The 13,541-nt window shown below is 37.2% G+C and overlaps 1 protein-coding gene across 1 annotated transcript in view; it reads right to left on the bottom strand.

Annotated features, from left to right (window-relative positions):
* Positions 1-13,541, bottom strand: part of LOC127938023 (chromatin-remodeling ATPase INO80-like) — a 39,997-nt gene that overhangs the window by 9,538 nt on the left and 16,918 nt on the right. Inside the window, exons 26-28 of the mRNA XM_052534387.1 lie at positions 12,495-12,635; positions 9,583-9,808; positions 157-284 (exon numbers count right to left, since the gene is read on the bottom strand). Coding sequence (XP_052390347.1) covers positions 157-284; positions 9,583-9,808; positions 12,495-12,635 — 495 coding nt within the window. The remainder of the gene's footprint in view (positions 1-156; positions 285-9,582; positions 9,809-12,494; positions 12,636-13,541) is intronic.

The raw sequence follows: 13,541 nt of genomic DNA, 5'->3' as shown, positions 1-13,541 counted from the left end.
ACAATCGCTTCGGTACAGACAGATTTCTGTGGATATGAAGGGAAGGTTGAAGGTTAAAGGAAAAAGCATGTTACAATGACACAATGTAGCTACATAATATTCACAGGCCACAGGGCTGTCAGTCACCGACTGTGAGAAGTTCGTGGAAGCACTCACCTCTAAAAGGTCTATCATGCGGGTCATCTGAGAGTAGATGAGAACTCGGTGGCCCTGAGACTTCAGTCGAGTCAGCAGAAGGTCGAGAGTGTGAAGCTTCCCGCTGTCTGTGATCAGAGACTCTTTGTCTGAAGAACAAAGCAGAGAAAAACATTTTAAAACACTGAGAAATTAGAAATAATGCATCAACTCACAAGATAAAAACGGTATCCCACACTGTCGGAATGAAGCTGATTAAATAAATCAAAGCAATATAATGAATAAGCTTGTGGAGTGACAGCAATTTCCCCTCCCTGCCCAAAATGTTCCATAATCACTCCTCTCCAGCTCCGCTCCGGGTTTTCCATTTCCTGCTCCTCACTTACCGATGACAGAAATCCCTCTCTCAGCAGCAAAATTTGTTACAGATCCATTGTAAAGTTCTTTCAGTATGTTTGTTTTATGATATCACGAACAACTGAGCATAAAAGTGAAGAGATCTCCTAAGTGGAAAAAAAATTACTTAAGAGAAAAATGTTATGCTTTATTGAAAGAAAGTGTTTTTTAATAAATTATTTTGAGTGATGCATGACATATTGGTACCATATCAGTTGCAGGAAAATATTTTTTAATCTTTTTTATATTTTTACATTTAAACTAACATCAATCTTAAACAAATGCTACTAATTGCCTGATACTGTTAAATGTAATTAAGCAAAAATAATAATAATAATTTGCATAAATGTACATCAGCATGTTGTTTTAAGCTTCTTTGTTTTAGACAAAATAGAATTGAATTTTGATTTCAGCCACAACATATGAGAAAACGAAAAAAAAAAAAAACGAGCTTATCAATATCTATTCATTTAATGTTGTTGGATATCTAGTAATTGTTTTGTTTTCATCTTAATAAATTCTAATCAAGTTGTATATTCAGTTTTTAAAAATTGAAGATGGTTATCAAATGTACATTAGTTATGTAAAACATCAACACATTTGATTGATGTTCACAGACCAGAAAATGTTGTGGCAGTGGTCTATCAATGCTGTCACCCTAACAGTGTTTATAAAAGAGGAAGCACGGGCTTCCCATTGTTGACTGGTGCAACCCTTGACCCTAGGGTCAGCTCATAGGGGGAAGTTAACTGACCCTGCTAGTCATGGGTACTCAGAAAGTGATTATACACACAAAATGAGCAGGCTGCCAGAGCAATCTAGAGCTCCCCAGAGAGAGTTTGAGGCCTGCTAGCTGAGCCTTAGACAGTTACAAAGAGCATGTCAAACACATGGCCAGCATAACCATGTTGATCATGTCCATGCTAATGTGAACCATAGCTGAACCCTGACTCAACACCCCCATGACCCTGAAAAGGACATGTGCGTAACCTTTTCAATGAGTGGTGGAGAATGGCTTAAATTAGCCCATGCGCTCAAAATCTCATACTCAACGCGTTGATGATTGACAAGATAATGTCCACATGGATCTAACTTACTCTAGGCAGGAGGTCTCAAACATCAGATCCATGGGCCATATTCGGCCTGAGATAAACTTTCCAATTACCTCTCAAGTTTTAATAAAACTAGATCACATCCAAGTGATTTTTTTTTTCACTGCGAATGGAAAGTTCTGTTTGAAAGCTTAAGAGCAAATCATATAATTTGACAAAAGTACACTTGATTTCTCATTATCATCCAGCTCTAAAAAGTGGTGATTTGATGAGATCATCTGGCAGTGAAATTGGAAAAATTATTAGACACTTTACAGACTATGCAGAAATGCACTCATCAGTTTTCTGAAAAGTTTCAAAGCAGACATCTAAATTTCACTGGAATAGTAAAAAACATGAGATTAAAATGGGCCATCTTCAGTCTGATTCGTCTCTTCATTAAAAGCCTTGCCATTGACTTAAATATTTAAGATACAAAAGAGATTTTTTTTCTTTACGAAATAGTAAATTCATAACATTGAAAATTCAATTAAATAAAATCAAATTAAACACTGATCAGTTATACAACGATTTGAATTGTGAAAAGAGCTATACAAATAAACTTCATTTCAATTGAATTGAATTAAAGATTAAATACTGTGAAATATTACAATAAAAATAATTGATTTCTATTTGAATATATTTTAAAATATAATTAACTGTTATGGCAAAGCAGAATGTTCAGCAGCCATGTGCTGCTAAGTTTTTTCATGGAAACAGTCTTTTTTTTTTCAGGATTCTTTGAGTAGAAAGTTTGAAAGAACAGCATTTTATTGTAATATAAATATTTTGTAACAATATTTTAAGCATCCTTGCTGAATAAAACCATTAACTTCTTTAAAAAACATTCTGCCCCCAAACTTTTAATGCTAGGGTACATACCTTAAATTGCTTTAGTGTTTAACAGTGACTAGCAGCTGAGCTTGCACATTCAATAAAGATTTACTAGAGCTGGTTATACACTATACAATGATTATATACTATGGTGCATAATAATTATTATATTCTATACTATTTTCAGATCACTAAAGCTTGAATGCTTGAATTGCCTGCTGAAATACAAGTTTAACAACCATATCCCACAGTGTTAACGGTGATGGTTTCTTCAGCAAAAAGCTGAGGTTTCAGGTTCCTGACTGAGAGAAAGACTGTTTCGTGAAAAGAGAAGAGTCTCCCATCCGCTCTTCCCCATAAAGTGCTAATCTAATGGGTCTGGCGTCAGAGGGATGAGGCAAAGAGCTGCCAGATCCCACATTATGAAGCCCTGAAAGACTGTGGTATGGAGACGGTGGTCTAAGGAGATGATGTGACCTGTTGGTACCCACAACTCAACAGCACCCACCGGCACCACAGAGTCTCCTCTGGTGTTTCCATTCCCTTCTTATCAAACCCCCCACACGTCCTTTTTCACAAGTCTGACGATTAGTCAGACACATGCTACTTCATCCTAAAGCAACTCTTAGAAATGCTTATCAAACATGACTAATCTCATACAAAAACATTTTCAGAGGAAACTAACAAGAATGACTTTTTATAATTTATAATTTAGATTTTACGATAACAGATTTAGGAGTGGGTTATGTTGGAATGAAAGTTCATAGAGGACGGCTTCATGTATTTTCAGGATACCTTCCAACTGCAAAACGGGGAGCTCAAAGATACCAAATGCTGTGCCATCAGAAATTACTATGGTTGGTTACCGTTATCAATTCAACTCACCTGCCGGTGGAAACCCCTCAAGAATGGCCTTCCGGGAGCCTCGGCTCTAATCTAATCCCTTATGTCCAGCATTCAGGTCTGACCCGAGGGTGACCCAATTTAAAAATCTGACACCGAGCCCTGGACGAGCTCATAAACCCTCCTGCCTACTTAATTGCCTTTCAGTTGCTTGCTAATTTCATTAAAGCTATGTCAGCTTTAGGGCGACTTCTTCTGGAAAAGGGACAATGGGTAACAACACAAGCATGCACAAGATTAGCTTTAGTGTTTACGGGCGCCCAGTACAACCATTAGACAATACCCAAACATGAGCACGGGGGCCAAGGGGTGAAGCTGATGCTCAACATAACCAATATTTGTACTGCCACTCAATTCGCAAAATTTTGCCTACGTGAAATAAAATTACGCAATCACAATTTAGAAAATAGTGATGTAGTCAAGACCACCTAAACCTACACCAAGACCAAGGCAGGGCCAGACTGAGTCAAGACCAACACCCAACCAGCACTCCTGAAATTCATCAGTAATATCCACATGTATTGGCTGAAAAATATCTAATATATAAACAATAATTAGAATTTGAATAATAAGACACTATATAGAGCTGTTACAAAACAAATGTAATCACTAACAACAAAACTCATCTTTGCACTTCAGAGGGAGCACAGATGCTGCATCTGAATTGATACAACAAATTAGAGCTGTTCATTTCAAATTTCAAATATTCGTCGAATTAAAAAAAAAAAAACATTCAAATTTTAGGTCTCCGTCAGCAGTCAAGCAGCCTTGTCAGTGTAACACAAGTAAGATGCAAGTGTCATTGCATTTTAATGCTTTTGTTAGTCTATCCCAGTTGAACCCACTAGTTGCGACACCTACTTTTGTGATTTGGTTTTCAGTCCTTTGTATTAAACTATACATACATCCATGGTGCTGTTTTTTTCTAATTTTTTAAGTAACTTTATTAATTATATATTGTTTATAAACATTATTTTAAACATTATTCACTTTTTTAAAAGATAATAGTGTTATTTTATTACGCTTTGAAGAAACGTGCATAATATTTTGCTCGATGTGGCCTCAGGAGAGAAGCCAAAAGTGTTTTACCCCTAACTGAAATTATGCCTTTTGAATATAATTCGAATTTTGATAATATTTAAGTAGGAAATTTGAATTTAGTTTTTCAGTTATTTGCATAACATTGCTATTACAAATGCATAAATGCTGTTGAGAATAATGTTTCAAAAATACAATTTTGAATATATAAATAGGATGGAAAAATACATCACCAGCTGGGGGCAAATCAATTAATGTGTGAATCAATTATTTATTCATCCGATTCTTTCAAATCAAAGCAAATGATTTATTCAGTAATGAATCACAACTGTGTGTTGCTCAGAAACGCAACAGTTGCTGTGGATTGCTGGACTTTGTTTGGAACTATTTTCGTTGCTCAAAGAGAAAAACAAAAGAAAATAAATAAATAAATAAATAAATGATGAAAATAAATAAATTGAATTGTGTCTAAAATGTAATTCACTTAATATTTTTTGTCTAACGTTCGCATAAAATCAATATCACATTTTGTAATCATGCTCATATTCTTGAAATTAACTTTTGCTTGAAAATAGCATATTTTATGAAATATGAAAAACAAGATCTCAAAATACATTTTTTGCAATTATATCTCAAATTTTTTTGCTATTTGTATTCATTTTTAGGAGATTTTGACCATTCCCCATTAAATTCAGACCAGACACAGCCATATCAAAATAAATCAAATTAGAAATAAGTTATTGATTGCATTTAAAGCAGGAAGTTTTACATCATCGCATTAATGATGTTAAACAATTCAGACTTCAGTTTAAGACAACGCTATAGTTTGAAATAAAATCCTGAGTCCTTTAAATCTGAGACCGAGACAAGACAGAGTACAAATATGGCTGAGACAGAGACAAGACCAAGACCTTCAAAAAAAAAAAAAAAAAATCTTAACACCGGTCTCAAGAACCACAACACTACCCTACTGATATATCAGTGCACTACCCTCAGGTTGTACTGAATGACTTTCTTAAGTGGAACACAAAATATATTTTGATAGATCTTTCAACTGTTTTGTCCAGTCAGTGTGGTTTAAAGCAACATTATGTGACCTATCCCTTTAAACGTCAATCATATGAAATGTGACACATTGGCCACACACAATGTTTACAGTCTTGTAGCAGATCACAGATTTTGCTGGGATAGCAGATGAAACGAGCAAATGAGGGAGACGGTCATGAATATACTGATTATACTCACCAGGTCCCGCCTGGGATGGGATCTGAGCACAAACCCAAACACAGAAGCAAATGGGGGTGAATTATTATGAGCACATTTTGAATTTCACACAAAAGGGAAAAGCAGACTAAAACCAAACAAAATACTCCCTCTGTAGGCCAGAAGGAGACCTGCATAAGGGAAGCAACTGTTTGACTAAAAGTCAACATCATGACTTTTTCAGCCTTTGACCTGCAAAAACAAAATAAGCGGTGGTCTTGAGACCATATTGAGCAATGAAGCTCAATGGGAAATGATTTCATTGGAATTCAGGGTTCGAGTCTGTTTGTGGCCATATTCCATATTGTGGCCATATTCTTTCCCCTTTATCTTCTGTTGAAAAAACTTGAAAGTATTATAATTTTAAATAGTTATTATATAGTCATTTTACAATAGTAAAAACTAACACCATTGTGTGGATTATACTCTAGATTTTTTTCAGTGTAATTATATATATATATATCGGGCATCTGACTGAAGGATAATCTCTTCGAACACCTTGGTGAAGCCGTTTTTTCACAGCCAGAAAGGCGGGGCAAGGGAGCAGATCACAAACAATTATGCAGTCACTGTTGTTTGGGCCCCAAATCAAAAAGGCCAGGAATATTTCTGGCCATTTTGCTGGAGTGCAGAGATTCTTTGAAAGAACAGGAAGGGAGAGCAGAGTTTCCCACAGGCTGTCTGTGAGCTGAGCATTCTCACTCTCTCTCCCTCAAAACAACAGCTCAAAAGCAGCAGTCGCATTACAACTATGTGCAGAGCTATTGTAAGAGAAAGCCTGTCCTCCTGTGGCCTGCCCCCCAATTATAGTGACACGAAAGGTATCAATACACTTTCATGTGTACAAACCAGCCAATGGGGGAACAAAAAATATGCGTCATATTGAATCTTGCTAATTGTCTGTGTGATACAGTAAATACAGTAGGTATAGAAATTAATCACCCATCTTTAAAATACTCACATTTTGTTGCTTTGCAGCCTGTTATGAAATACTGACTGTATTTACTCATTTTAGTGCAACTTATAACATCCAAGTGAAAGACATAACACCAACATGTCAGGAAAAAAAAAAGAAAAAAAAACTGAATCACTGAGTTGGAAAAAGGATCACCCCTTGTGTCAGTATTTTGTTGAACCACCTTTTGTTTTAATTACAGACGTTAGTCTTGTTGGGATTTCTCTCAAATAACTTTTCACATCAAGAAATAACGACATCTGGCCACTCAACTTTAAAGTACTGCTCAAGTTCAGGTTCAAGTTCAACTGCTGTGTGCTCAGGTTTGCTGTGTGCTTTCGTTCACAGGCATGTTGAAAGGTAAACCTTACTCCAACTGGCAAAAGGCAACAGATTTTCCTCAAGAATTTGAAAGTATTTTGCAATAAATAAACCTCAGGCTGAATGATAAGTAAATTCACGTCTGTAAAGAAGAACACAAGTTTTTTTGTAAGTGAGATGAATTAATGCACATTTAGTCTAGAACTACATCATGTTCACACAGTGCACACAATGCCTCGTTTCTTCCGATCTTTTCCAATATGGGGACAGAACTGTCAGTCAATAAGTGGAAAAACTAAAGTAACTAGCATTACTTTTTTGAAAAAGTAACTAAAATGTTTTAATTTAAATCAAAAGGTAATGCGTTACTTTACTAGTTACTTGAAGAAAGTAATCTGATTACATAACTCGCATTACTTCTAGTGTGTTACACCCCCAACACTGATGGGGAGCTGTATTGGATTTCCATGAGACATTTTTAGAAAGATTCGAGTTTACACATATCCACAAAAAAAAACGCTGTATTACGTATGTCAGGCCAGCAGTTGGCACTGTCACCTTGTTAGTAAACAGTACCTGTAGGAAAGTAATGATTACGTATTTTTCGGACTATAAGTCGCACCTGAGTATAAGTTGCATCAGTCCAAAAATACGTCATGATGAGGAAAAAAACATATATAAGTCACACTGGACAATAAGTCGCATTTATTTAGAACCAAGAACCAAGAGAAAACATTACCGTCTCCAGCCGCGAGGTAATGTTTTCTATTGGTTCATTTCTCTTGGTTCATTTCTCTCGGTTCATGTCAAATTAATTAAAGTCGCACCTGACTATAAGTCGCAGCACCAGCCAAACTATGAAAAAAAGTGTGACTTATAGTCCGGAAAATATGGTATATGTTGTATAGGATATCTCTCCGCTGTTGGATTTTATATTGGTGAAGTAAATGCAAACTTTGATGAAGAAGCATTTGCAAACTCGTGAGCAGCAACAACAGTACCATGTACCATCGTGTTTGTTCGCGCTGACTGAAAAATATGCATTTTCAGCCCGCAAAACTCTGTTGTCGTGTAAACAAATAGCCAAAACTAATAGAAATTTAGTTTTACAGTAAATGTTTATGCACTATAAAAATGGATGTTGTTTCAGTTATAAATGTATGCATAATTCTATAACTAAGATTAAAAAATATATCTTTAATAAATGTATGACCTCTTAGTGTGATCATCCTGATTTTATATGACTTTACTATACAACTCTCAAATGTATCTGTAATGATATAATTCATGTAATTAAGTGTTTTCAATCTTCAAGAGGTCAAAGACACCCAAATATTATCATCCTCATGCAAGGGACCCCCATACTAAAATTTAAAATGTATTCGTATAGTTTCTTGTAAACACCCAACTTTGGAAAATTAATAAATTGTAAATATGTCTAAAATGTGTCTATGAAGTTTTTAGTTTACTATAATGAGTTTTCTACTCATTATAGTACAGCACTGTTAATAGTATTCACTCATTTGTTTCCTTTTTTATTTTAATCAGATTTTTATTCATTCACTTTAAGCCTATTCTCAATTATATATGATCCTCCCATTTATGAATCCCTCATCTATAACTTATTTCTATTACATTTTTTATTTGCATCTTTTGTTAAAAGATTTACAAACACAGCCATAGAAAAAGAGAATAAAAAATTATATATAAAACCCAAATCAGCCTCTATATTAAGATGCAGGCCTTAACTTTAATGAGCCAGTGGTGGGACTTCCAGCTTACTTCAATGACTCTTACCCAGACTTGTGTCACTTCCTTCCCTGGGTACAGTATGACTCTGAGAAAATGGGAAAAGTGCGCTCTGAAACACCTTAAGCCTGTGAATGAACATTCACAGTGATACACACACACATACACACATTCAAAGCGCTTACCTAATGCTGTGTAGAAACAATGTCCAATAGTCCAACTTCCTTGCTTTGTCCCCCCTCCCAACATCACAAGCGCTCCCAGACCTCTTTCTCTTCCCCAGTCTGCTCCCAGCAATTACACTGGAACGTGCACATAAACACATGCCTGCGCACGATTCACGCAACTGTCTTATCTGCAAAAACGGCACTGGCACTAGCACTACTCCTACGCAATGCCATGCTTAACATGTGACGATGTGAGGTGCACCGGCCTTCTGACATGGCCTCTTCCGTGACCCCCGGCACTCTCCCATAGGTCTCCATCTCGTTTTAAGCCACTCTTTGAGTTTTGTTTGATTGAAATGCACTTTGGCTCCAGAGCACAGCGGTGCCATGAGGTCCCTCAGGGCCTGAAGGCTTGCCATAAGGAGCTGAGACACAGTACTACGGTTTGCGTTTGGTCTAAAGGAGGGAGTTGTCGCTGCTGAGGGCATTATAAATTTCAATAAAATTTAGACTTCCTCTCGAGACATTCAAAACCTTTATGATCAAACCAATGAATGTGAGAAAGTCCTTTGTCTTAAATCAAAATGTCTTTGCAAGGACAATAGCCGGATACAAACATCTTGGGAAAATGAAGTACCTCTCAACCGCTTTTACACACTAGCAAACATAAACAAACACTCACGCACGCATGCACGCTAGCACGCTAGCTCCCACCCAGGATTTCACCTACCTGGGATCCTTATGAAGGACCAGCCATGTCTTTGCTGCAGGGCCATGACGCCCCCTGGGCTCTGAGGGAGGAAGGCCTGAGAGCATTGAGCCCAGGCGCTAGCCAGCTCAGGGGATCCGTACAGGAAGCACTGCTTAGCAATCAGACTCCCTCCATCTCGTATTAACCTCCATTCATACTCGGCACTGCGATCCGCACAATAGCGTTCCATGGGAACTGAAGTCACCTAGGGAAAGAAGAAAATCCCTTAGTCAACACCTCCGAGGCTTTACAATATCCAAGTGTCTTTCCTCCAGATAATTGCCATCTATTTCCCCATTCAGTCTTTTTATTACTAAGAAACACCAAACAAATTGGAGCTTGAGGGGGGAGAAGAATCATTTCCAGTTGTTGAATGTGCACACACACACACGGGCACGCACAACCCTGTCTTTCTGACATTTTGTCCGAACCCCGCCGCTTTGGCAGGAAAGCGTGGCAGAGGTCAGTGGTGCTAACAGCGCTAACAGGCCTTTGAGTAACAGATGACCATTTCCTGTAGTGACTCACACCGCTTACAATCCCTTCCACTGGCCCTTTCTTTTCTCTCCCTCTCCCTCTCGCTTTATCCCTCTTTCAGCTTTATGGAGAATTTTATGGCGTGCTGACAAGCGGATGATATTATCTTCCTTTCATTCTTATCTCTGATGAAAAACAGCTCAGCTTTGGCCAGGCTTCCAGTTTTGTAGCGAACAGCTGACCAATAGGAGCGCGGACACGCAGATGTGGCCATAAAAAGCCAACAGGGTCAAGAGTCCCTCATGAATAAAGAGAAAAAAGGCGACTAATCTATCTTATCACTTTCCCACAGTGCCCATTTGCCCCTAGTGCCTAAGGGCCGGTGCCAGTTCTCACAGTGCTGCCATGAGGCTAGACACAATCCTGACTCTTGGGGCTGGGATAACACTGAGATAAGGGCCTTTCGCAACACTTTAATTCCAGTTTAGTGGAACTAAATGTACAGTACTAAAGTACTGGGACGATTCTGCGTGAACTATTTCCCAGTACCATTTAAAAGGTTGCATTCGCACCGACAGTGTTTACTAGGATGTGATGTAAGCCAGTCGACAGCGACGTCATTTGTGTGCAGCGTTCAACAACGTTAACAAAAAACAACAACATTAACAACAGGAGAATGCTGTGATCCGAGCTGTGTTTTTGTTGTGTCTCGCAGGTTTCACAATAATGGACATGGAATGTTGATGTATACGTAAAGCGGTTGAAATAACAATAAGAAGGACTAAGAATCTCCAACGACAACTGACAGTGCTACATTTGCTACAAGTGCCTGCACTTCAGTATCCGTATATTTATCGCTGTTCATCATAATTGTGGAATAAGTTGACACAATGTTTAAATGTATGTTACACAGCGTTTTAAATCATGGTGGGCGAAGGCGATCAATGTCTAATTACGTCACGGTAGTAACAGTTGAGTTGGTTAGACCCTGCTCCAGAGTAGGCGCTAATTTGGTTCTTGAAAAATGTAGTCCTGTACTAAAATCGCACCCAGTTCCTGTGGAGCGAAAACACCCAAAAGAAGGTAGTTCAAGAATTAGTTCTGGTACTATGTAAAGGCCCTATAACCTCACATTAGCAAAGTTATCAGCAGAAAACTGTTTCTCATACATGACAGAGCCATTAACGTTATGATTCAGTACGACCACACTGGTCCCGTATAAAAGATTAATATCTTGACTAGCTTAAGTAGGACATTTTCCTGGCTCCCTGTCTTTTGCTGGATCTGAAACAACCTTCCAATCAGATATTCAGATGAGGTTTAGGGTTACGGTTAAGCTTAAGGGCTTGAAAAAGATTCTGATCAGTGTCATTTGATAAAAGTCATCTCTGGTCTAAAGGGTGGGACATGTTTAGGGTGAGGAAAAGAGCTGAGTGATTAAAACATTTAAAATATATATATATATAAATAATTAGAATAAGAATATAGAAGAAATATAACAATTAGTTTTATAAAATAAAATACTATAAAATATATTAAAATAATCAATTATTTCAGTATATTACATAAAATACAAACAGTACATAGTACAATAGTACATTCTGACATTATATAAATAAAATAATAAAACAATAACTATTATAAAACTATAGAAATCTAATAAAAATATGTAAACACAAATTATAATATTATTATATAAATACAATTATAATTATAAAAAGCCATTTCAAATGAAAACTGAATCAATAGACTAATTAGCTATTATCATTATATAAAAAGAAGTAGTAGTAAAACTAAGTATAATGTATATAAAATTGCTTTACTAGAATTTTTTGAACGGAATGTTGATTTTGAACCAGCAAATGACGCTTTAAGTCTCAACTACCACGTTTTCTCAAGTACCAAAGACATGAATTAACAAAATTTCAATAATAATATATCCCCAAGTTTGAGAGTATCCCAAATGGTGGTGTGGGTTTTGATGGGCTGTGTATTCACAGCCAGAGAAGCAGCCCTTAAACAACACCTCTGACTTCTCACTGGTGGGCTTGTGTTGTTTGGTTAATCTCCACTGGGATCGTGATCAGCTGAGCAGAAGATCCTTCAGGGGTCAAAGAGGATAAATAAACCAGGCTTGTACTGAGGGCCACACAGAGAACAAGTCTTTCATTCTGGATAGCAAGTTTGTTTCTGAGACAGCATGTGATCCCTGTCAGCATCTGACTACCCTCAGTAGAAATCCACGTTGATGAGTTTCTGACTTTTGCCAAAGTGTTGCTAGATACTGAAAACAGAGTTACTGCATATAGAAATTTGGATTTATTTCAAACCCTAAACTGAGTGAAAGTACTGGCAATCAATATGGTCCACTAAGAGTTTTTGTTTTTTTGAGGGAAAGGCTGTGTGTTTCTCACCCTGGGCGTGACAGTGAGTAAAAACTTGGGTGGTTGGGAAGGCTGGCATGGTCTGAATGTCTGAACGGATGAGCATCTGCTGTGGATGACCATGTCAGTGTGACCGATCAGCGTAGACCCTGTGGACGTGAACACTAAATCCTGCAGGAAAGAAAGAAAAATAAATGTCAGTATATCATATTATACCCTACGAAATCACATACTGTCAAAATGTCAACACGTATGACTGAGTGTGTGCTTGAGGATGGCCATTTTTCTGCACAATGTGTGAAGTTGTCACAAAGCAGAACACGGGCCTGCAGCACCTCCTAGTGATCTCCCTACTCTCTAGAATGAGTAATCTAATGTAAACCCAGCTCTCATCTCATCAGCTCCGTTTGTCACAAGCCAAGAGGTCACTCTGAGCAGAAGTGATACCCTAAATGAGACCACAGTGGTAACAGACGTCCACACGGGGGTCACAGTCCAAATTACAGCTCTAATGACCCACATGAATCATAAGGACCAGCCTATATATCTGCTCGTTTCCTGTCTGCATCCACACAAGTGACAAGAATAAACAGACCTGTCAGCTCCATTTAGAGGAGGTTGTGAGCTAATGATGGATGAGGTGTGAAAACATGAGGAGAGAGAAAGAAAGGAAAGAGAGAAAGTGAGAAATGAATGAGTGAAAAAGAAAAAGAATGAAAGAAAGAAAAATCAAGAGAGAAAGAATGAGAGAAAGGAAATTTAAAAAGCAAAAACAAGCAAAACCACAGCAACAAGAACAAAGGAATGGAAAAAGAAAAATTGAAGAGTGCAAGAAAGATTATATGAACAGAGGAACAAAAATAAAGTCAAAATGGAAAAATGGGGGAAAAACAAGCAAAAAAAAAAAAGAAATTAATACATGACAAGAGGGAGAATGAAAGAGCAAATTAACAAACAGAATAAAATAAAATAACAAAAAGCCAAGAAAAAGAATAAATGAAGTTACAAAAGAAAGAATACAACAATAATGAAAACAGAGAAAGAAGAAAAGAAAGAAAAAAATATGACTGAAAGAAT

The sequence above is a fragment of the Carassius gibelio genome, chromosome A20 (assembly GCF_023724105.1).
Source record: "Carassius gibelio isolate Cgi1373 ecotype wild population from Czech Republic chromosome A20, carGib1.2-hapl.c, whole genome shotgun sequence".
Classification (NCBI taxonomy): domain Eukaryota; kingdom Metazoa; phylum Chordata; class Actinopteri; order Cypriniformes; family Cyprinidae; genus Carassius; species Carassius gibelio.
This window is presented reverse-complemented; position numbering and strand designations above follow the sequence as displayed.